The sequence below is a fragment of the Furipterus horrens genome, unplaced genomic scaffold (genome assembly GCF_987537825.1).
Source record: "Furipterus horrens unplaced genomic scaffold, mFurHor1.1.pri manual_scaffold_4, whole genome shotgun sequence".
NCBI classification, from domain to species: domain Eukaryota; kingdom Metazoa; phylum Chordata; class Mammalia; order Chiroptera; family Furipteridae; genus Furipterus; species Furipterus horrens.
The window spans coordinates 137322812-137345113 of NW_028327174.1; the positions used below are offsets into that span (position 1 = coordinate 137322812).

The following is a 22302-nucleotide window of genomic DNA, read 5'->3' on the forward strand; positions in this document are numbered from 1 at the left end:
TTTTGCTGGTTTATATGGTAATTGCATGATCTGTGTACTTATGCATGAAGCATGGCTGTATAATGCTGGAGAAATATGGACTGTCCCTTTTGGAAACAGTGTGAGCTACCATTCTTTTTATTTTATTTCATTATTTTTTGGTAGCACTTAAAATTTTTTTTATTGATTATGCTATTACAGTTGTCCCAAGTTTTACCACTTTGCCACCCTCCACCTAGTACCCTCTTCCCTCCAGCAATCCCCTGCTTTAGGTCATGTCCATGGGTTGTGCATGTAAGTTCTTTGGCTTTTCCCTTTCTGATACTATTCTTAACATGTCCCTGTCTATTTTTTACCTACTAATTATGCTTTTTAATCCCTGCACCATTTACTCCATTCTTCCCCTTCCCCCTCCCGGGTGAAAACTGTCCAAATGATCCCAAATGATCCCCATGCCTATGATTCTGTTCCTTTTCTGGTTGTTTGCTTAGTTTTTAGATCCAGTTGTGAGTTTGTTGTCATTTTAATGTTCATAATTGTGTTTCTTCTTTTTGTTAAATATGTCCCTGTAACATTTCATGTAATAATGGGTTGGTGATGATGAACTCCATTAGCTTTACCTTGTCTGGGAAGCACTTTATCTGCCCTTCCATTCTAAATGGTAGCTTTGCTGGATAGAGTAGTCTTGGTTGTAGGTCCTTGCTTTTCATCACATTGTATACTTCTTTCCAGTCCCGTCTTGCCTGCAAAGTTCCTTTGAGAAATCATGATAGTCTTTGTTTTTATTTTTTTTTTAAGATTTATTTATTTTTAGAGAGAGGGGAAGGGAGGGAGAAGGGAGAGGAACATTAATGTGTGGTTGCCTTTGTGTGCCCCCAACAGGCGAACTGGTCTGCAACCCAGGCATGTGCCCTGACTGGGAATTGTACTGGCAACTTTTTGGTTCGTATCCTAGTGCTCAATCCACTGAGCCACACCAGCCAGGGCTAAATTGGTAGTTTTATGGGAACTCCTTTGTAGGTAACACTCTGCTTTTCTCTTTTGCTTTTAAGATTCTCTTTATCTTTAACCTTTGGCCTTTTAATTATGATGTGTCTTGTTGTGGTTCTGTTTAGATTCAATTTGTTTGAGACTCTGTGCTTCCTGGACCAGTATGTCTATTTCCTTTGCCAAATTTGGGAGGTTTTCTTTCATTAGTTTTTCAAATAGGTTTTGAATTTTTTGCTCGTCCTCTTCTACTTCTGGCACCCCTATGATTCAGATGTTGGCACTTTTGGAGATGTCCCAGAGTTTTCTTATCCTGTCATCGTTTTTTGAATTCTTGTTCCTTATTTTTATTCTGGTTGAATGTTTATTTCTTCCTCCTGTTCCAAATCGTTTATTTGACTCTTGGCTTTCTTCCCTTCACTGTTGGTTCCCTGTGGATTTTTCTTTATTTTACTTAGTGTAACCTTCATTTCTTCCCTATATTTTTGCCATACTCAGTGAGTTCTCTGAGCATCCTGATCACCAGTATTTTGAACTCTGCATCTGATAGGTTGGCAATCTCCGTATCATTTAGTTCTTTTTCTGGGGTTTTGTTCTGTTCTTTCATTTGGGCCATATTTCTTTGTTTCCTCAATTGGCAGCCTCCCTGTGTTTGTTTCTGTGTATTAGGTAGAGCTGCTTTGACTCCCTATCTTAGCACACCTGTTAAGTTGTGTTGTGTGGAGCCTTAGGTATTAGCCAGGGCGGGGGAACCCCCTTTACCACTTTGTGGCTCTGTAGGGGGAGGGGTCAGAGAGGTGACAATGCTGCTGTCTGGCTTCTGGAGGTTTGCCCAGCACTTACCCCATTTCCAGTCACTCACCCACTTCCCGTATGTGACTGGCACCCGTCCAGCTGTTGCTCTGGTGGTGATTCCCAGAGTGGGTGGTTTTGCACATGTTCTGAGTCCATGTGGGCCCTTTAAATGGACTCTCCTGAGAAACTGGTAGTTTCTTCTGCTGCCTCAACCACCACTGGTTTTTATAGCCAGAAGTGATGAGGCTTTATCTTCCAGGCATTGGAATCCTGGGCTGTGGTGTCTAGCCTGGGGCGGGGATCCCTTGCTGCCAAGGTATCCCTCCTGATTATTATCTACAACATGTGAATGTGGGACTGCCCATTCCACTGCAGCCGCTGCTGCCTATTCGTGCCACACTATGTCCTCTTTACCCTGATACCGGCTCTCCACTCATCCTACCCATCTAGATGAATGTGGCTTCTTTAAATTCTTGGTTGTTGGACTTTCATAGAGTTCGATTTCCTGGCAGTTCTGTGTGTTTTTTGTTTTGAGGTTAGTTGTAATTCTTCCTGTGGTTGCTCGAGGAGGTGAAGTGTGTCTACCTATGCCTCCATCTTGACCAGAAGTCCTCTATCATTCTTTTTAGAAAGTCTATGTGTAATAGTCTCTATTACTGTCCTATCAATTTATACTTAACGATTGAGTAATTATCCTTTTCTATTAGTGTTTGTATTATTTTTATTTTTTTCCTTCTGTTTAGAAGTTGTAGAATTTCAAGAGATCCCTGAATATTAGAATATAAAAACATAATTAAAGAGTAATTAACTTTTCTGTTTTTTTTAGATTCACCTAAGCAGCATAACCAGGAAAATGATAACAGAATAGCCAATGATGTGTTGGAAACTGTATATGATTTAGCCAACAGGTAAAACAAAATTGATTTTCATATTGATTTTTTTCACTTTATTATTTTTCATCCCATTTTTAGCCAGTTTTCAAGCTTCTCTACTGTGGGATAGACCATAGTTTTCTTCTCTTAATCAGATAGTATTTTTCCACTGCACATCTACATTTTCAGGAAAGAGTCAACGTTTCTGATACATAAGCATTTATTTTTTCTTTTCTATATCAAAATGTTGGGATTCATGGGAGGTATTAATTTTTGAAGAAAAAAACATGGAAGTTATCTAATGCAAGTTTTGGAATTTTTGTCTTTTTGTGTCTGTAAACTTCTTTGAAACCTCTTATAGCTATTGACTAAATCGGGAGTAGGGACCTTTGGTAGTTTTCAGTCTGTATTCTGCAGTTCTCTGGTACTGTGGATTGAATCTAACTTAGCCCGATGGCAGTCCAACCTTTCCTCCTTCAACCTGAGCAGCCTGCTCTTTTATCTGTATTAAATGTTTTGGGTTTATATGTTATTTGATAAAAAGAGCTCCATTCTTTAAAAAAGAAGAAAGGCTTCTGATTCAATCAAATCCTAGAATTGACATATGGAAAAACAGAATCTACTTAATTTGTTGTAACTTCCTTCGGGAGTATTCTTATTTTCTTTATTATCCCATTTCACTCTTAAACTGATGCCAGATTATATACACAAAAACCTTTAAGCTAAATGTATGTAATCACTTGGGGAATATATTTGTTTTTTATTGAAATCAAGCATTATTAGGTAGCAATCAAATACAGATATGCTAAACATATTTCTTTTTTATTTTCTGGTTACCCTTTGCCCTAAATAGGTGTCTTTCAGTCCAAATTGCCCTGTAAATGAGACACAATATGGAAACAACTATTAGGGAAATTTTAAAAGGAAATTCTAAATCTCAAATGAATTGAGGCCCTCTTTATTATATAGTCTTAATAAGTTGAAACACCAAGGATCACACTTATACAGTAGTCCCCCCTTATTGGCGGTTTCAGTTACCTGCAGTCACTCATGTTCCAAAAATATTAAATGGAAAATTCGAGAAATAAATAATTCATAGTTTTAAATTGTGTGCCATTTTGAGTAGTGGGATGAAATCTTGGATTGTCTTGCTCTCTCTTGCCTGGATCATGAATTGTCCCTTCATCCAGTGTATCCATGCTGTATATGCTGCTCAGCCATTAGTAGCTATCTTGGTTATCAGATCAACTGTCCTGGTGTCACAGTTCTTGTATTCAGATGACCCTTATTTTACTTAGTAATGGCTCCAAAGTGCAGGAGTAGTGGTACTGGCAATATGCGGAAGCTGTCCCGTGCTTCCTTTATGTGAAAAGGTATGCATATAATATACTTGTGTATAAAAAAAAATACTGTTTATAGGGTTTGGGTCTATCTGTAGTTTGAGGCATCCACTGGGGGTTTTTGCATCCCTTGAGGATAAGGTGGGGAAACTACTGTGTGTGACATTGATCTGTTGGTAATTTCTTATGCAGTAACATTCTGGTTCACAGGAGGTTAGGACTACTTGTGGAAGAATTGTGTTTTTATTCTTAGATTTGGATGGGATGGTGATTTTTTGAGTACATAAAGAAATGTTATGAAATCCTCTGTAAAGACCTTTTATTGAAGTAGTAAACTTTTGGGCTTGTGCAGTTTACCCCCTTATTGCAATTGTTCTTAAAGCATGCTAGAGGGGAGTAGTTGGTGCTTCCCAATTTTAATTATGTTTTTGATTTATCTTCCCATGAGAGAGCAAACTAAATATTTTGATTAAAGTCTCTTGCTGGACTAATGATTGATGGAGTTAGTTGATTAGTTATAAATCAGATTTTATTTATGAACTCCATTGAACCTCAAGATTCTTTCTCAAAGTAGAATTTTGTACTAAGATGTACTATCATAATTCTATAAGAGTTGTATTAAATATATTTTGATTTCCACATTTGTCCTCTTCCAAGCTCCTGGATCTTTTAGTTATCTTTAGATACTTTAATTATAGGCTGGGATTTTGAGAGGAGGTAGAGGAAGTCTTTTGATGATGAGGGATAAATGCTTAATGTGATATAAAAGAATATTACTGCTTAATAGAAGACAATATTGTTATTGGGGTGTGGAAATAAACTGGTTCCTTAGAATTCTTTACTGTAAATGATATTTTGTAATAAAACATTTCATTAGTAATGTGTAATGTGGGTAGACTGTACTTAAAGTAATACCTTTTTATGCATGTTGTTCAGCTATTATACTAAATATTTTATTGGCATCATCTACATCAGTATCAATGTAATTAACTAGGAAATTCATATGTGGATATGATCAACACAACTGTTCAATTAAAAACCTAAAATGAATCGTTTTTAGAGGAAGTGTGTTATTTAGCCCTTTTGCATTGGAGTTGTCATCCACAGGTATTAAATCATAAGTAGTGTTCTCCATAAATCTCATGGTGGGTTTTGGTCAGAGTGATTTGATGGAGGCTTCACCATACTTAAAACCAGAATTCAGTGATTGATGATGCCTTTCTTGTACACTGTGGACACTAACTTTCTTTGCATTGGTTTCTGGAAGGGAAGGTTTCGTAATATTTCTAGTGGTGGTAATGCAGTTATTTTTAGACCTTTAACCTCTAACAGTTTCTTCTTTACTGTTTTTCAAAGAGGTCAGTATGATCATGCATGCCTGTCAATTAAACATCCTTAGTCTCAGAAATTGAATTCCATGCCCTGGGTGGTGTGGCTCAGTAGTTTGGAGCATTGTCCCACAGGACCAAAGGTTGCAGGTTCCATCCCCAGTTGGGGCATGCATCAGAGGGAGGGAGGCAGTCGATTGATGTTTCTCCCATTGGTGTTTCTTTCTCTCTCTCCCTCTTCCTTTCTCTTTCATAAAATCAATAGAAAACTGTTCTCGGGCGAGGATAAAAAGAAAACACTTGAATTCTATGAATTCCAATATAGCTTTCTCTTTTTATAATTCTATTTATAGTTTCTGTCAATTGTAGATATATTGTAACAATAACAGCAAATGAAAATGAAAACCTAATAGCTAAAATTTCTAAGAAATCACTTGTCAGATTATTTCCTCAAGTTCTTTTATTAGGCTTTCTTTACAATTGTAAATTTAGTTCTAATCAAAGCATGCATATAGTCTTATATTCTAAAAATATAAAATTTCTAAACATATAAATGCATGTTTTTTAGCACATATGTATGTTTACTTAACATAATGGCTTTGTAACACTATTTGTTTTTAGATTTATGTTCTCTCAAAATTTTCACTACTATAAATAGCATGTCACCGTGTTTTTTTTTTTCTTTTCTTTTTTTCTTTTGGAAGTGCTCTTTCCTTAAAGATAAGTTCCCACAAAGGGATCAACATACTTTCTTTTGATCTGTTATGGTGCTATGATTTCATGGGCCTCAGTTTTGCCATGGCAAGTAGCTAGAGAGTAAGTACTGAACCAGGACTGCTTTAAAGTTGTTTTAGATTGAGATATTAGTGTTAATTCCATGTTGTCAATTCAGAAATGAGAGAGAAGATACAGAGTATATTTCAGTTTTTCTCTATTATGAGGCTCTGCAAAAATGATTGAAATAGAAAAATTTGATGGCATCTGTAGAACCTCATCCTCAAGTGACATTTATTCATTGGTGATGAGTCAGTCTGCCATTTAGCTACAAATATATATTGCACTTCCAAGTACCAGGTACTATGTTAGCTCTGGGCAATATCCTTTGTAATGACATAGTCTTTGTCTTCAAGGAGCTCACCCTCTTGTGATGGCATCTTAGCAACCTTGGTGCATAGATTGCTGGCTCTGCTTCACAGGGCTTTTGATCATTTTAATGTTGAGTTTTTTTTTTTAAATTAAGATAAAATGGCAGTAGATAGTTAATTTTTTGCCTTTGGTATCTAGATTATATCCTGCTGAGGTGAAGCTGAAGCCTGAGCAATTTCAGTGATTTTGAATTGTTTAGAAGGTAGATAATTCCAAGAAGGTCATATTTGAAAAAGTTTTAAAAAAGCATATTTTCTATTTTATAAAATATTTGCAAAGTTATTAATTTTATAATTCTGGCTAAGAACAGAAAGTAAAGCAGTGACGTGGTTGATGTTGCAAAGTGGTCTCTGGTAATCCTGCCTTTCATTTAACCTGGAATATAAAAGCTTTTGGCCACAAGTGGACCCAGTCCATGATTTAATTGAAATTTTTTCAAAATAAAGATAAATGGTTTCAGTTATCATTGCTTTGAAGGCTTTAGAAATTTAATAACTTATTTTATAATTATAATGAAAAGATGTATAAGTTTTTGTTTATTTAAGGGAGTAAGAGAATCTAAGAGATTAAAGAATACTATGTATAGAATGCAGCAGACCAAAATGGAATAACCTTATGACTATTGTAAGTGTAATTATTTGCTATAGAGTAAAATTCAGCATAGGAGATACTGATTTTAGACATGAACTATCAAGAGAATCTTAACGTCTCTGCTACAATGAACTTCTGTGATCTGAAGACTGAGGACATTGTAATAATGCTATTCTACTAGTTAATTGAAATTTCAATTTGTTGTTATCCTGTACTCAAGTTTTTGAGTGTTCATCTAGTCATTTAGCCCTTGTAAAGTGCTGTTGACTTAAAATGTATAGCAGGTAAGACACACATTCATAATTTGGGAGGCTGATACACAAATTGGGCTGGAGTACTGGTCTAATTGTCACTGTACCTCCCTAGAATAAACTGCCTTTTGATGACCGGGACGAATTGAGTGAAATCGTAATGGACAGATACGGGGCAGACAGTTTTTTTTTTGTTTTTTGTTTTTAAAGATTATTCAGATACATAAGGTGAATGGGATTGATTCCTACTCTAAACTTGAATTTGTTACCTTTCTTCCTTTTAGCCCTGTTTCTGTCCTGTTGCAGCCAGTTCCATCATCAGATAGAAACAATGTTACAATATTTGAAAAGGTACATTTAAAAACAATTTTTAATTAATTCTGATCATACTAATTAGTGATAAAATATTACTTATTTTTGTTGATACTCCAATTAAATTGAATTAAATTAAATTTTTATTTTCACATTTCCCAGTATTTGCATTTAATGTACTATTTCTATTTGCACATTCCCTGTTGCTTCTAAATGGGAATGCTGGAATTATTTAATTGTACCACTGAACATATAATTTCACAATAATGTTAATAAACTTTTATAGATCATGATAACTTAAGAACTTCTAATGAAAGGCATGCTTATTAAGGTTTTAACATTATATGTCTGTTTTCTTTAGGACATGAAGATGGGAGCATCTAGAGAGAAAAATGAACCAATTTCTAAAATAGCACCAGAGTATGTGGGGAAAGACATTCCGTCATCATATATTGCAAAGAATACACAGAATAGTGCATTTGGAGGGCCTCTGCCAGTTAAAAAAATTGACCCATTCCAAAAAGAACAAGATCATCTGGCAGAAGAGGTTAGAAAAAGATTATAAGTATACTGAAATAGCTATTATTTCCTCTATCGTTTTGTGATTATAATTGAAGTACAGTTAATTATTGATTTACTGGGGGAAATTTGGTAAAGGAGGTCACAGATAATAAAAATCATGGTTAAAGCAAAAATGGTTCTCCCCAAAAGTAGAAATATTTCAGCAGAAATATAAACTTATTCAGTTAAGATTATATCCATGGTTTAGAACTCATGTCCCATCCTATAAATATCCAAGAGTATAAAAATAATACATGTCTGATATTTTTGAAGCTAACCATTATATCTCAGTTATTAGGTAAATGTATGAATTATTATACTCTTATTAAAATACTCCATGAATGTTGTATGTTGCTTAGCTGAGCATCCTCTTCTTTTGAATATTGGAATAAAGATTGCAGTATTATATTGTCACTGAATGAAGGTTTTTGTCCTGCTTTCTAAGTATTTAAAAAATAATGCATCATTGTTTTTGATCAAGGTTTTCCTAATGGTGTTCTACTTTTTATTGACAAGTGACCACCTACTATACTACTACTGCTCAGTACTATTATAGAACTCAGTTTACACAAATTAAATGCTCAAGCCCTCTCTAGTACTATTTTTATTACAGTTTCCTACAATGTGCCTTAGCTACTCTATTCCTAAGAGACTGAAAGAAAAATTTGGTTAAGTATATCTTGCTTTAGGTATTGGAGTTCCTTCCTTTATCTCAGTTCTGATCAAAGTAAATAAATATTGTTCAAATAAGGGAGCTGGATGTCAGACATTTTTCTTGTTTGTAACATGAAGAGGTTGGGGCAATTTTATGGTCTCTAAATATTTTTAAAGATTTTATTTACTTTTAGAAGGGAAGAGGGGAAAAAGAGGGAAAGAAACATCAATGTGGGAGAGATACATCAATTGGGTGCCTCTTGCACACCCCCAACTGGGGACGTGGTCTGCAACCCAGGCATGTGCCTTGACTGGGAATCAAACTTGCGATCTTTCATTTTGCAGGCCATACTCAATCCACTGAGCCACACTGGAGAGGGCTCTAAATATCTTTAAACCTCTAAAGTTTGATTGTGTTCTTTGTTAGTTGATTACACTAAAGAAAGGATGGCCTGTTTTTTTCTTTCTTGATATGGCAGGAAAGGTACATTTTCTAGTTAAAAGAATTTATAGTAGTAGTGGAATGGGATGGGATGGAAGAGGAGAGTCCTAAAATCTCAAAAAGTTCTGAAAATAAAGTGAAATGAATCTTATTTAATAGTGTTTGTGACAAGGAATATTTAGTATTTGAATTCCAGAAAGCCCTGTTTTCATGGGGTAGGGTAAATCCAAATCTGTTTGATTATGGTTGTTGTAAATTTATTTTTTTAGAGATTTCAAGGGGTAGATTATTTAATTTGCATATTTTTTCTGGTTTTATTCACTTTAATATAGAGTGCTATTTTCGTATTGTGTAAGTTGTTTTCTCTATTTTAGTGTATCTATGCCTTGTTCACTAATTCATATTTGATAATGAGGTTTCTGGCAAAGAAATATGTTTTCAGAATGTATTCTGTTTATTAATAGAAGTGTTACTGTGCAGATGGTTTATATTTAAGAATATGCTTGCTTTAAAACTAGTCATTTTAGCAGATATAGAGTTGTCAAGCTCACTGGTGTAGCAGATAGTTTAGTTTTAGGCCACTGTGTAGTCAGAACTATCTCCAGATCTTCCTAAGTATAAAGATTCTTATCTTTTCTCTGCTTTGCATTTAAGATAAGGAAGGAAACAGTTTTGTGGTTGATTTCACCTTATAGGATTGTGCCCAGTCTGTAAGTATCTGAGAGCTACACTGTTGAACTTACTTTTGGGCCATCTGCAGTGGGAAGGGCTACTGACTGTGATGTGCTTTTCTGTTATTATCAGGGCTTTTGTTGCATTCTTCCAATGGGCTTAATTTTGGGGTAATTTTTGCTTTACTTTTTCTTTCGTGTTTTAGGTTGCAAGGACAGTTTTATCTGATTCACCACAGCCCTCTATGGAAAAAGAAGTAAAATTAGAGGAACTAATCGAGTCTCTGGTTTCTAACCCATTTTTAACAAGGAATCAAATTCCCCGAACTCCAGAAAACTTGAGTAAGTTAATAATGCTTTCTATCACTTATTTTCTTTTTTAGACATTACTATTATTAGAACCATAGTCTGACAAATTTTCTGAATGCTTGCTTTAAAACTCTATATCTTTAAGTTTAGTGGCACTGGCTCTTTATTTGTTTGGATATAAGGGACTTTTATTGAAATATTACATGCGGGCACTGTCACTTACATGACAGCCCTCTTCAGCAGTATTATTTTGCTCTGATACTGTACGATTGTTTATTTGTCTTGGCTTTTTCCTGGAAAATATTTTAGTTGATCACTTAAAAAATATCCTCTGCCTCTACATCTGGTCTGTGATCAATTATAGAGTATTGAGGCTGTGATATCCCAGTCACCAACCATGAGCAGAAGCCAAAACTGTGTTCAGAGATATTTTCTAACCCCCTCATAATGCCCAATACTTTTTTTTTGTAACCTATAATTTGTGCAGGTAGAGTTCTGATACTGTCCTTACATAGGCACATCATTCTGGTTGAGTGATTAAATATAATTTCTGTTTTGCTGCTAGAAATGACATATTCAAATTTGAATGGATTTAATTCAGGTTGAACCTAGCCACAACCTGATGGTGGATGGCAAACTACAGCCTATGAACCAAATCTGGCCTACCCTGTGTGTTTTTATAAATAAAGTTGTATTGAACTCAACCTTGCTCATTTGTTGACATACTGTTTATGGTTGCTTTCATGCTACAATGGCAGAGTTAAATAGTTGCCACAGACTGGATGGTCTGCAAAGCCTAAAATATTACTATCTAGTCCTTTACAGAAAAAGCTTGCTTAAACCCTGCCCAAAATATCTTTTTTTAAAATAGATTTTATTTATTAACTTTTTTAGAGAGAGAAGAGAGGTAGAGAGGGAGAGGAACATCGACACATGAGAGAAACATTGATTAGTGGCCTTCTTGCATGCCTCTACCCAGGAATTGGGCCTGCAACCTAGCTAGGCATGTGCCTGACTGGGAATCAAACTGGGGACCTTTCGGTTTGTGGGACGATGCCCAACCCACTGAGCCACACCAGCCAGGACCAAAATCTCTCTTTAATACATGCAATTTGTATGTGCTGTGTGAAAGTATATGCACATTTCAGCAACAGCTTTGTTACTGGATTGGCCAAAGTCTGTTTAGTTAATTCCATAAAATAAAAGATACAGTTTTGATTTTCACCAATAACTATTGATTTGTTTGTTTTGAGTATGTTGGCTATCCCCTGTCATTGGCTTCTAGTGGGCAGAAGCCAGGGGTGCTGCAAAACATCTTCCAATACATAAAGACAGCCTCACAGCAAAGAGTTATTTGGCCAAAATGTGAGTAGTATCAAGAAACTTCTCAAACCACTGTTGACACATTCAGTTACAGCACCTTCTCCATACACTGCACAAATCTTTTTTTGCATTTCAGTTGCGTTTTCACCTTTCTTGAAATGATAAAGCATAGTATGCCGAAAATGTGTATTTTCTTCCATTTTTAATATTGAAATGGCTACATAAAAATTTGCCAGTTTTCGTAAGTTTTTTTTTACATGCATGCTGCTTTGACAGTTGTTACAATACAATCTAACAAAATTGTTTTGAATGAAGTTAAAGACAACGAAGCACTACCAGTGCCATCATACTGAGAAACCTAAACGAACTTTTTGGCCAATCCAATATTTATGTGTAATCAGTTGGAGATAGAGTTCTTTGATCTTGTTGGGCTTTGGTATGTTGTGGAACTTATCATCTATTCATCATATCTATTTTTAAAAAATATTTTATATATTTATTTATTTTTAGAGAGAGGGGAAGGAAGGGAGAAAAACGGAGAGAAACATCAATGTGTGGTTGCCTCTCATGCGCCCCCAACTGGGGATCTGGCTGGCAACCCAGGCTTGTGCCCTGATTGGGAATCAAACCAGCAACGCTTTGGTTTGCAGACCAGTGTTCCAGTCCACTGAGCCACACCAGCAAGGGCCATCATATCTCTTGAACATAAACTGAGTAGCTTTATTTTGAGCATTAGAAATGAAATGCTTAATTGCATGCTGTGTTTGGAAATATTAGTGAATTGTATTTTTCTTCTTTATTTAATTAGTCAGTGATATTAAGAGCTCATGGAGAAAAGCTGTTCAAATGGAAGATAACAGAAGTATAGAACCAATTCAGGTGGATAGTGAACATAAAGAAGAATTGCCAGAATCCTTACCTGTGTTGCAAAATCAAAGAGAATTTTGCATGGCCAGCAGTTTCTCAACAACCTCTGTATCTGATTATAGCCACACTCATTTGCCTGAAGAAAAAGTTGTTTCAGATTGCCTCAAGTGTGTGCCCCAGAAACATGTGGTGACCAGTCACATAGGTGAACCAGCAACACAATATCAGTCAGATGTGTTGAATAAGAAAATCTTTTGCAAGCAAGATTTGGAGTGTGAGGCTTTACAGAACAAGCTTCTAGAAACTTGCCAAACAGAGACATTGTCCCCTGCTGTAAGCAATAGGAGAGATGAGATAGGTAGAAATGAAGGTGGTGAGTTTATTAAAATATCAGACTACTCTCAAGCTTCTTACAAAGAACCTTCTATGCATAAAAGTATGTTATGGAACTCTTTTCAAATATCAAGTGGAATTAGTTCCAGCAGTTTTAAGGATACTGACGTTAGCATATTATATGAAACTCTTCCAGAAGAAGTTGGTCACTTAAGTCTTAATAGCTCCAGTAGTACAGAGGACAATTTTAAACAGGACCCAATTAGTCCAATGCACAGCAGTATTTTCCCAAAAGATGTGGAAGAAAGACAGACTACTCCAAAATCAGACTCCAGACTACAGGGTATTTACAGTAGATATGAAGCTCTGAAAAAATCTCTTGTCAAGAAAAGAGAAGAAACTTACCTCTCTAATTCTGAATCACTTGAAAGAGACAAAGCAGAATTGAGCCCTACTCCTCAAAATGTGCAAACAGATGATATGCTTAAGTTTCTGGACACTCAAGATGTGCACACTGACTATACAAAACCATCTTTACACATGTCCCTTGGTGAAAGGAAACGGTCTCTTTCACCACTAATTAAATTTTCTCCAGTGGAACAAAGATCGAGTACCACAATACCATTAGGAGAACTCCTACCTAATTTAAAAGGTAAGACTAAATAGACCCGTGCATGTTAACTTGTTGAAGTTTTCTGTCAACTTTTCATTAAAATAGTACACAATGAGTGCTACATGATATTTGTTAATGTGACAAAATATGCTTCTTATTCTTTCAGCTAGGATAAGAAGATTGTAACCATCACCATTATGGGTACTTTCAGAATCTCTAGTGATATGTATGTAGTTTACAATTGCTATGGGACAGGGTTGGAAAACAAACCCAAAACCTAAAACCTATTGCTTTTGTAATACAAACCAGTGAAAGTAAATTTTATCAAAATCTTCTTGGGTAGTGAAGATGGTTCTCAAAAAATTGAGAAACACTGGGTTAAATATCACTTTTGTAATAATATAATATTTGTGATTTGCTTTGAAATAAATTTGGTGGGGTGGGGTGATGGGGTGATAAAAAAAAGTTAGGTGAGTGCATTAGTTTCCTAGGGTGCCATAACAGAGTATCACAAACTGGGTGGCTTAAAACAGAAATTTATTGTCTCTGCAAACAGTAAATTCTGGAGGCTAGAAGCCAGCATCAAGGTGTTGGTAAGAAACATGTTTCCTCTGAAGCCACCAGAGAAAGATCCTTCTTGCCTCTTCTAGCTCTGGTAGCCCCAGGTATTCTTTGCCTTGTGGCAGCACAACTGTATACTCTCCTGCCTCCATCTTCACATGCGTTCTCCCCTGTGTGTCTATGCATTTTCTTATGAGGGTGCCAGTCATGTAGATTAAGGGCCCACCTTTAATCTAGAATGACCTCACCTTAACTGATCATATCTGCAATGACCCTATTTCCAACAAGGCCATGTTCTGAGGTGCTGGGATTAAAACTTCAACATATCTGTTTGGGGGACAGTTTAACCCATTAATAGTATTAAGTAATTATTGAATTATTAAAGTTGGATGGTGGATGTGGATACATTGGGTTAATCATAGTTCTCTTCACTTTTATATATATTTGAAATTTTTCATCATAGTTAAAAAAAACTACTCTTAAAAGATGTTAGAACAGATATAGATATGGTGATATTCATTATATGTCACTCTGATTTGCCCATGATAATTAAACACTGTTATATTGAAATGTGTTCTAAGAGGGATACATTGATAGTCTTTGGGGACCCCTAAAACCCAGAATGTATTTATAAAAAATTGTTTATTTATTCTTACATGTTTAAACTTCAATCACCTTCCAAGTACTCTCCATTTGATGCAACACACCTACTGAGACGTTTTTTCCACTGCTCAAAATAGCTTTTGAACTCATCTGTTTTGACGCCTTTTAGTACATCTGCTGTTTTTTTTGTTTGACCTCTTCCACATTGGCAAAATGTTTCCCTTTGGGGACTTTCTTCATGCAGTGAGAAAAAAAAGGTGGCTCGGGGTGAGATTGGGTGAATAGGTAGGGTTGGGGCATGGGGGTCATGCTGTTTTTGGTCAGAAACTACTGAATATTCAGTGCTGTGCGGGCAGGTGTGGTTGTAAATCACTTATCATGAAATGGGCACATGCGTTGAGACACTTCAAAAAAAAATTCACTGAAGCCGAATGCAGCCTCTCACAATGCCAACTGGTACATTGATACAGATGGGTTCCTAGAACACTCACCTAGTGGGGGAAGCCTTTACTACAGGGGGGCCTGTCCTCCAGAAGATAATTTTGGTCCTCCCTTTGGAGATACCTTCGTGAGAATAATGGTAATTTTATCAGAGTTAAATAATCTGTATGTGAACTTTATACTTAAGACTGAAATTTGTTACTTGGAATCTGTCCTCTTTGATATTTTTGTGTAATATTTGCTTATTTTTTATTTTTTAAAATCAATTTTGCAGAAGAAGAAATCTTGAATAAGAGCCTTGATCCAAAAGAATCTCCGTCTGGCTTGAAGAGATGAAGCAGTAGCCCAGTTAATTTAACTATGAAGCACATTTCAGTTGAAGAAAGTTGATTTAAAAACTGACGTAATTTAAATACACATTGGAAGTGTAGCTTTTTTCAAGTCTAAAATGTCTTAAATAATTCCTTTTAGCCTCTTCTAATGTTTTTAGGTAAGGAGAGTATGTTTGTATTTTACCTTTGTATGGATGTGGGGTTGAAATGTGAAGTATTTGGAATGTAAACATCAAGTTATGTGAAGCCATGTTGATTTCTTGAATAATCTTGTAAGCATTAAGAAAATGGCAAAGTAGTTGTTTAATTTATTGTTATAATTTCAGTTAATTAACATAAGGATGAGTAGTTTTTGATGTATTTTTATCAAGTGGTTAACATAATAGCCATTGAATACACTGATCTTTCATTTTAGGGAAATATACAACTTTTATTGTTCCTTAATGGAACATTCTGGTATTGAGCAAAAAAAAAAAAAAAAAAGGTGAGAAAAATAGTGTCTTGAAATGTGTAGTCAAAAGGACAAAGTTAGTTTGGAAAGCACTAAGCAGGTTATGGTGGATTATTCAGGTAGGTTGATTCTGAAAAATGATGTTTGATGGAATAAAGTGCATGTGATAAGTGAAGACTGGGGCAGATTGAATTTAGTAAAAAGAAAAAAGATGGAAGAAGATGACTAGACACTTTTAAGAAACATTATCAAACTAAATCCATTCAATGGGTTGTATAGCAGATTTATATTTAATCTGATTTAGACGTTGAGAATTTAACTTAACCCTAGTTTTATATTTTAACAAAAGAATGTAAATGAAAAATATATGTGTGGTGTTGTTTTTGGGGGGAGGGCACTGTTATGTGGGAAAGGAACTAATTTTGATTATTTCACCTTCTTCCTCAAAAAACCCACCAGTTCCCCACAGCCTACAGAATAGCATCAAAATAACTTGAGAAAACGTCTTTTGGGGTTAAATAACTTGTTTAATGTCACACAGCTAAGTCAGTGGTGAAGCTAGGATTTGACCTTATTTTTCTTGCTTAATAAACTACAAGAACCCCTAGAAGTAACTAAAAGGCCAGGACAGTAGGACATGGCTGCAGGAGAGGGCCTCTTGTACAGAATCCTTTTTCACTCATTCATTGCCTCTGGTCAAGGAAAGAGCTTGTCTCTAGCATCCAGATGAGTACATGCCATGGCCCTCTATGAACCAGGAGAAATGAGCACACACTGGAAGGTGATAGCACCAACAGTGCCCTCTGTCTTGCCCCATGTCTTAACTATGGAAACCTTGTACACTTGCCAGGAAACTGGCAAGGCAAGGAGAAAAGGGAAGGGGAGAGTTCTGAAATTGGATGGGCTTACTAGTTTTCTTTAGTCACTCATTTTGGGCTATTTCTAGGTTGTTTGTTCGATCCTAGTGTTCTCACAAGGCCAGTCTTGTGAGAAAGCCAGTAGAAAAAATAGCACATATTTGCAGTGGAAAAGGAAAGGAAAAGCTTCTCCTAAGGTACTTTATTCCTTTACTAGTTAATACAACAAATAAGGGACTCTGCAGGTATACTGGGAAACTAAAACTCAGTATATATAAATCCAAAATACACATATTAGGGAGTAGGTAGGCCATCATTAGCATCTACCAAGTGCCAGAGCCATTTCTAGTTACTTAATATGTATAGTTTTATTTAATTAAGACCGTGATTATTGTACCTATTTTACAGATGATCTGAAGCTGGGGAGCTTAAGTGAATTGTTAAGGTGGATTCAAGGAATCACCTGGGGTACATCCTAAAATATATAGATTCTATGGGTCTGAAATGGAGATTAGGAATCTGCATTTCAAATATGCTTCCAGACTCAATGAAAAGCTTAAGAACCACTGCTAGGGAATATTCACATTTAGCCCTGTGGTACCTTAAAAAGCAGGTGCACTAGTGCATATACACTACTTATGATTGTCAACTATCTGATAAGGACGTTCAAAAGTTAACCAATTAAGTATGATAGTCTCAAAAGATCAAAATGTGTTTGGACATAATTTACAAAAACCACATCCTTGTTAGGTGAGTCATACCTTTGATAGGCTGAGAGTTTTTGGCAGTTTCCTGTCCTTTGAGTGCCAGTAGTACAAACAAAAATATCTCAAATTCACCACTTTCTCCTAAACCATTTTGATAATGACTCACTGTTTAGTCTTCCCTATCCAAATTTGTCTGCAGCTTCCTTTTAAGTGTCTGCTCGGACCATTTACTCCCATTAATTTCATTGCTAATTCCAGAATAGAGTTCAAATATAAAAGCATATTAAGTCCCCATGTAGATCCTCTTCCCGCACCCTCCACTATGATCTCCATTTTTTACTGAATGCTTTGGTGAGCATGGGTCTTTTGAAATCTTAATTCACAATTCTGAAGTGGCAATACTTTACATTGGTATCCCAGCTTATCACAATTATAGCTGTCCTTTAGGGCTCAGAACAAATCTCATTTCCACCTTGAAGTCTTAATCTCCCTATGTCCATGGGCCTAAACCTTCTCTGAAATCTATGGTTTAATCTTAATTTTACTTAGTATTTTTCTTTTATTTATTTTATCATATTTTTTCGTGGCTGTGTGTGTATACATATACTCCAAGGCAAATATTTAAGTATTGGAATTTTTTATTTTTTTGGCCTCTTCTGTGATGGAATTAATGGTAAGGAGGGCTACTTTATTGTCATAAAATTACTTTCTCTCATTGCATTCATAGATTACAAAGAATGTACCTTGTTTTATTCGCCATCCGTCAAAGTGTAAACTGGCTACTATATCAACTTGAGACTTCAGATAATGCCAGAATGCCTTAATTATTTTAAGCGTTTAAAGAGGACAGGCATGGCCCTGGCCAGGTAGCTCAGTTGGTTAGTGTTTTGTGATAGCTAAGGTTGTGGGTTCGATCCCCAGTCAGTGCACATACAAGAATCAGCCATAAGTAAGTGGAACACAAATCGATGTTTCTCTGTCTCCCTCTCCTTCTCTAAAAGTCAGTAAAAAAGAAATTAAAAAGAATTATCACATGTAATGGAAAATGTTATAAGAATATTTGAGGTGAAAAAAACATTTGGGGTTAACTAAAAACAAAAATATTTTGAGACCATTCTTTACCATGTGTTTCTTAACTATGATCTATTAAGTCAATTTTATCTAAAGAAAAAAATAGGAATTCGAGGCCTATATAAAAGGAAACCTTATATTTTTCCTATTCTGAGTATATGAAGGTTAAAGAAAATAAAATGTTAAAGGACATTTTCCTCAATGTAAGGAGAGTATTTACTAAAGTAAAATTCTCTTTCACATTAAGTTGCAGATACATAGTTGCTCTTTCTCTTTATGCACTGTGATTGTCAAGACTACATCCCTAAATTTAAATATTTGTCCTCTATGGGACTACTTGTAAATAGATTCTACATACTCTAGTCTTGAATAAACATTCAAAATTATACCAGCTGGCTCTGGAATTTTCTGTATATCAAAAAGAACCATGCCCTGCAAATCATAAAATGATCACATATATAGTTATATCAGTAACTTGAAAAACAGAAATTGGTGAGATTCAGTGATTCAGATAGAGTATTTTGTTACTGCCATTTTAATTACTAGAGTCACAAAATGTCGTATTTTAAAAAGGACATCTGGACCTAGCTGGTGTGGCTCAGTGGATTGAGTGCTGGCATGTGAACCAAAAGGTCCTGAGTTCGATTCCCCGTCAGGGTACAATGTGTGGGTTGCAGGCCGGTTTCCCAATTGGGCCCATGCAAGAGGCAAAGAGGCAACTGATCTCCATCTCACACTGATGCCCCCCCTCCCCCCCCCCCCCCGCCAAAGTACATAACTAAAATCTTCTAAATAAAAAAAGGAAGAAAGCTGTACCTTTGGAGTTTTTTCACTGGAGTCTATACTTCTTGCCAAAGGTTCCAATTAGTTGAATTTAATAACATAGTTGGTTAACTTCTTGTTCTTCAAGGTTAGGGACCTTGTCATCCATAACTGTTGCTATAAAGGGTTTAAAAATGTTAATTTTATGAAGTCTTGGAAATTCTAAAGTTTATTGATTATATTTAATCTGTGTAGAGCTAATGTCTCATTTATAAAAGGTGAGAGGAGTTGTTCAGCGGTTTCTTGGCTCTAAAATACATAGATTGCATTTAAAAGCAATCTTTAAGGCAGCTGGAAAGGGACATTTTAGTTTTTTTCTGATTTCACTATACCACATTGCCAATCCAAATTAGGAATCTTAGAATCCTTCCTCCAAAGTAGTTAATCTAAGAATCTAATTCAATACTATCCAATTTCCAGACAAATACAAATGGGAAAGTGATCTTGCCCAAAGTGAGTGAAACACTATTGAGAGGTCATTTAACTTCCTGGTCTTCAGTTTCCTCCATCTGTAAAATTAGGAGAATTTTATAAATAATAATGTACACCTAAAAAAACCTAGGATTTTTATGATTGACTTTGTTAGTGAAGTAGTGTGATGTAATAGGAAAGGACCTGAAATCATATTGCCTATGTTCAGCTGTATTAGGTGATACCAATGTCCTCATTTATTAAGAGATAAAGGAATTTAATTTACCTCACAGGTTGTGAGGATTAATAAGAAAATGCACATCAAGTATTTAAGAACACCTGGCATTTAGTAAGGGCTAAGCTGACATATAGTACCAAATATGTGCCAGGCACCATTCTAAATTATTTCCATGTTTTAATTGAATCCTTTTAACAATCCTATTTTGTAGTGTTATTCTTATCCACATTCATATATGTGAGAAAAAAAAATTGGTGAAATTTACTTTGCCCAGTTCACAGAGCTAGTAAATGAAGGGACTAGAATACTAACTTAGCTCAGGTGGTCAGTCTAGCTCCAGAGCGAATACACATAACCCCTCTGTTACAGCTACTATGAAACATCCCTAAGGAGCGGGGAGTTAAGATCACATAATCACATTTACCAATTAAGCAACACTTGTGGGCAGTCATAATCTTTATAGGTACTTACTAACCACCTTCAAATAATTTAAAATAAGACCATATTTTAAATTGCTAACAGCAAATGTTTATTCATCATTGAAGCCAAGAATTTATAAATGCATTTTAATACCTTGCTGATAAAATAGTAACATTCCATCTTTGCAATCTTGTAAGGAATACAGGAAGATATTGTAAAGGCTTTGATGTGTATATCTATTATAACCAGGTAATCAGAACACACATAACTCACACACACACACCACCTACTTTAGTGTTACACCACACCAACTTTTCAGAAAGGCCATCTTGAAGCTCTACTGGATAGCTGAGTAAATAGCGTCCAAGGTTTAAAGAAAGGGAAGTAGGGAAGAAAGGGATGAAATAGTAAGCAGCACACATTTCAAAGCCCACTTTTAAGCACACGACAATAATGAATACTAAAAGGATGCGGGGGTAGGGGGTTGGAAAAGGCAATTCAGCATTTTCAGAAAGAGCATTTGGCAATATTCAACGCATAAGGAGGCTGTGCTTGGGCCCATCCACTCTCTCCAGCTTCTCAAAGTGTTTCCTGGCATTGCGAATGTTGATCAGAGTAGCTGCAGACGGGATCGACGGATCCGACATAACCACCATCACGTACGTGTTTGATGTGAAGATGTCGATGAAAGCAGCGAAGTTAGAATTCCTAACTTCCATGCTCTGGAAAGAAGCGGCCAATTTACTGCAGCTCAGCTTGAACTGCTTAATGATGTTGCTGATCTTCTCAAATCGGTGGACGTCGCGCTGCTCTTTGCATTGGTAATGGGAAATGACCAAGAACGTAGCTCTCTCGAACAGCAGAACTTCATCGGCCTCAATAATTTGGGCAAAATTCCTTAGGTTCATTTCCAGCTGTTGGACGTTGGGAATCAGCTGATAGACAATACTGGACCAGGCTTTGTAGAGGGTTTCATCCCAAATGGATGTTCGAAAACAAGCGCACTCCAGTGGGCGAGACAAACGCCTCAGGTCTTCCTCTCGCTCTTTAAAAATCAGGTCACGCTGATCCTCCTGAACCAGATCCATTTTGTGCACCAGGCAGAAGATTTTGGCATCAGGAGAGTTCTGGAGAATGGCCTCCAGACACGACTGGTAATAATGCATGTCCTTTTCCAGTTCGCGGCTCTCCACGTCAAACACGTAAATCAGCACCTCGACATTACGGAAGATGTTGTCTCGCTGGCTGGTGAAGTAATTTTCCATGAAGGTGTCCTGACCGCCACAGTCCCACAGATTCAGCACCAGGTTGCCCAGAAATCGGACGTGGGAGTGCTCCACATCAATGGTGGCACCCAGGCGCCGGGTGTCGCGAGCAATATAATTTGCAAAGATAATCGACCTCATGCTGGTCTTTCCCGACCCGCTCTTCCCCATCAACAGCACCTTTTTCTTCATGGCTGTATTTGGCATCACCCGCCGGAGCTGCCGCGGACTGGGCCTTAGGGCGCGGCCTAACTGCAGCGCGGAGGGAGGGAGGGGCCGGGCGTTGTTGGGCCTCCGCAGATGGGGCCGCGCAGCTGTGCAATCGGGGAAGCCAAAAGTGTGAGTTCAAGGCTGGCAAGGCCGCGGCTGGCTGAGCTCTGCCTCAGAGGAGAGAGCTCTGGGGCAAACCGTTGCAACAGCTCCGGAGCACCGCTCGCCTTCCGGTGAGGTGAGTCGCTGCAGCCTCGCTGCCACCCACTTCCGGCGGCGATCTCGCGAGAACCCACGCACTCGGCCGTCACTGCCTCACGAACTTGATAAAGATTCTTTTTAATGAAACTGAGCAGGGGTAACCCGAACGAGAAAAATGGAAGGGGTGCCCGGGATTCTGGTGTTGTGTTATTTTATTTCAAAGCTGGGTTTAGGGTTGCAGAGCTGTACTTGTGTGGTCGCTTGGGAGAATGCTGCCATCTGGCGGCCGAAACACGACAACCGGCTTTAAGAGCGCGCTGTGCTTGGGTGCTCTAGGC

At 36.8% G+C, this 22302-nt stretch overlaps 2 protein-coding genes and 1 non-coding gene across 3 annotated transcripts in view; 2 read left to right on the forward strand and 1 right to left on the reverse strand.

Moving 5' to 3' along the window:
- Positions 1 to 15937, forward strand: part of HAUS6 (HAUS augmin like complex subunit 6) — a 48691-nt gene extending 32754 nt beyond the window's left edge. The window contains exons 13-18 of the mRNA XM_090274074.1: positions 2588 to 2669; positions 7574 to 7640; positions 7963 to 8148; positions 10136 to 10271; positions 12370 to 13413; positions 15254 to 15937. Coding sequence (XP_090130200.1) covers positions 2588 to 2669; positions 7574 to 7640; positions 7963 to 8148; positions 10136 to 10271; positions 12370 to 13413; positions 15254 to 15315 — 1577 coding nt within the window. The 3' untranslated portion in view covers positions 15316 to 15937. The remainder of the gene's footprint in view (positions 1 to 2587; positions 2670 to 7573; positions 7641 to 7962; positions 8149 to 10135; positions 10272 to 12369; positions 13414 to 15253) is intronic.
- LOC150012930 (small Cajal body-specific RNA 8) lies at positions 7344 to 7474 on the forward strand. Its single transcript, XR_016510978.1, has one exon.
- A 4436-nt stretch (positions 15938 to 20373) lies between the features above and the next one.
- On the reverse strand, positions 20374 to 22020 carry RRAGA (Ras related GTP binding A). Its single transcript, XM_090275817.1, has one exon. It carries the CDS (start codon positions 21758 to 21760, stop codon positions 20819 to 20821), a length of 942 nt encoding a protein of 313 aa, XP_090131943.1. The 5' UTR covers positions 21761 to 22020; the 3' UTR covers positions 20374 to 20818.
- Positions 22021 to 22302: the final 282 nt, after the last annotated feature.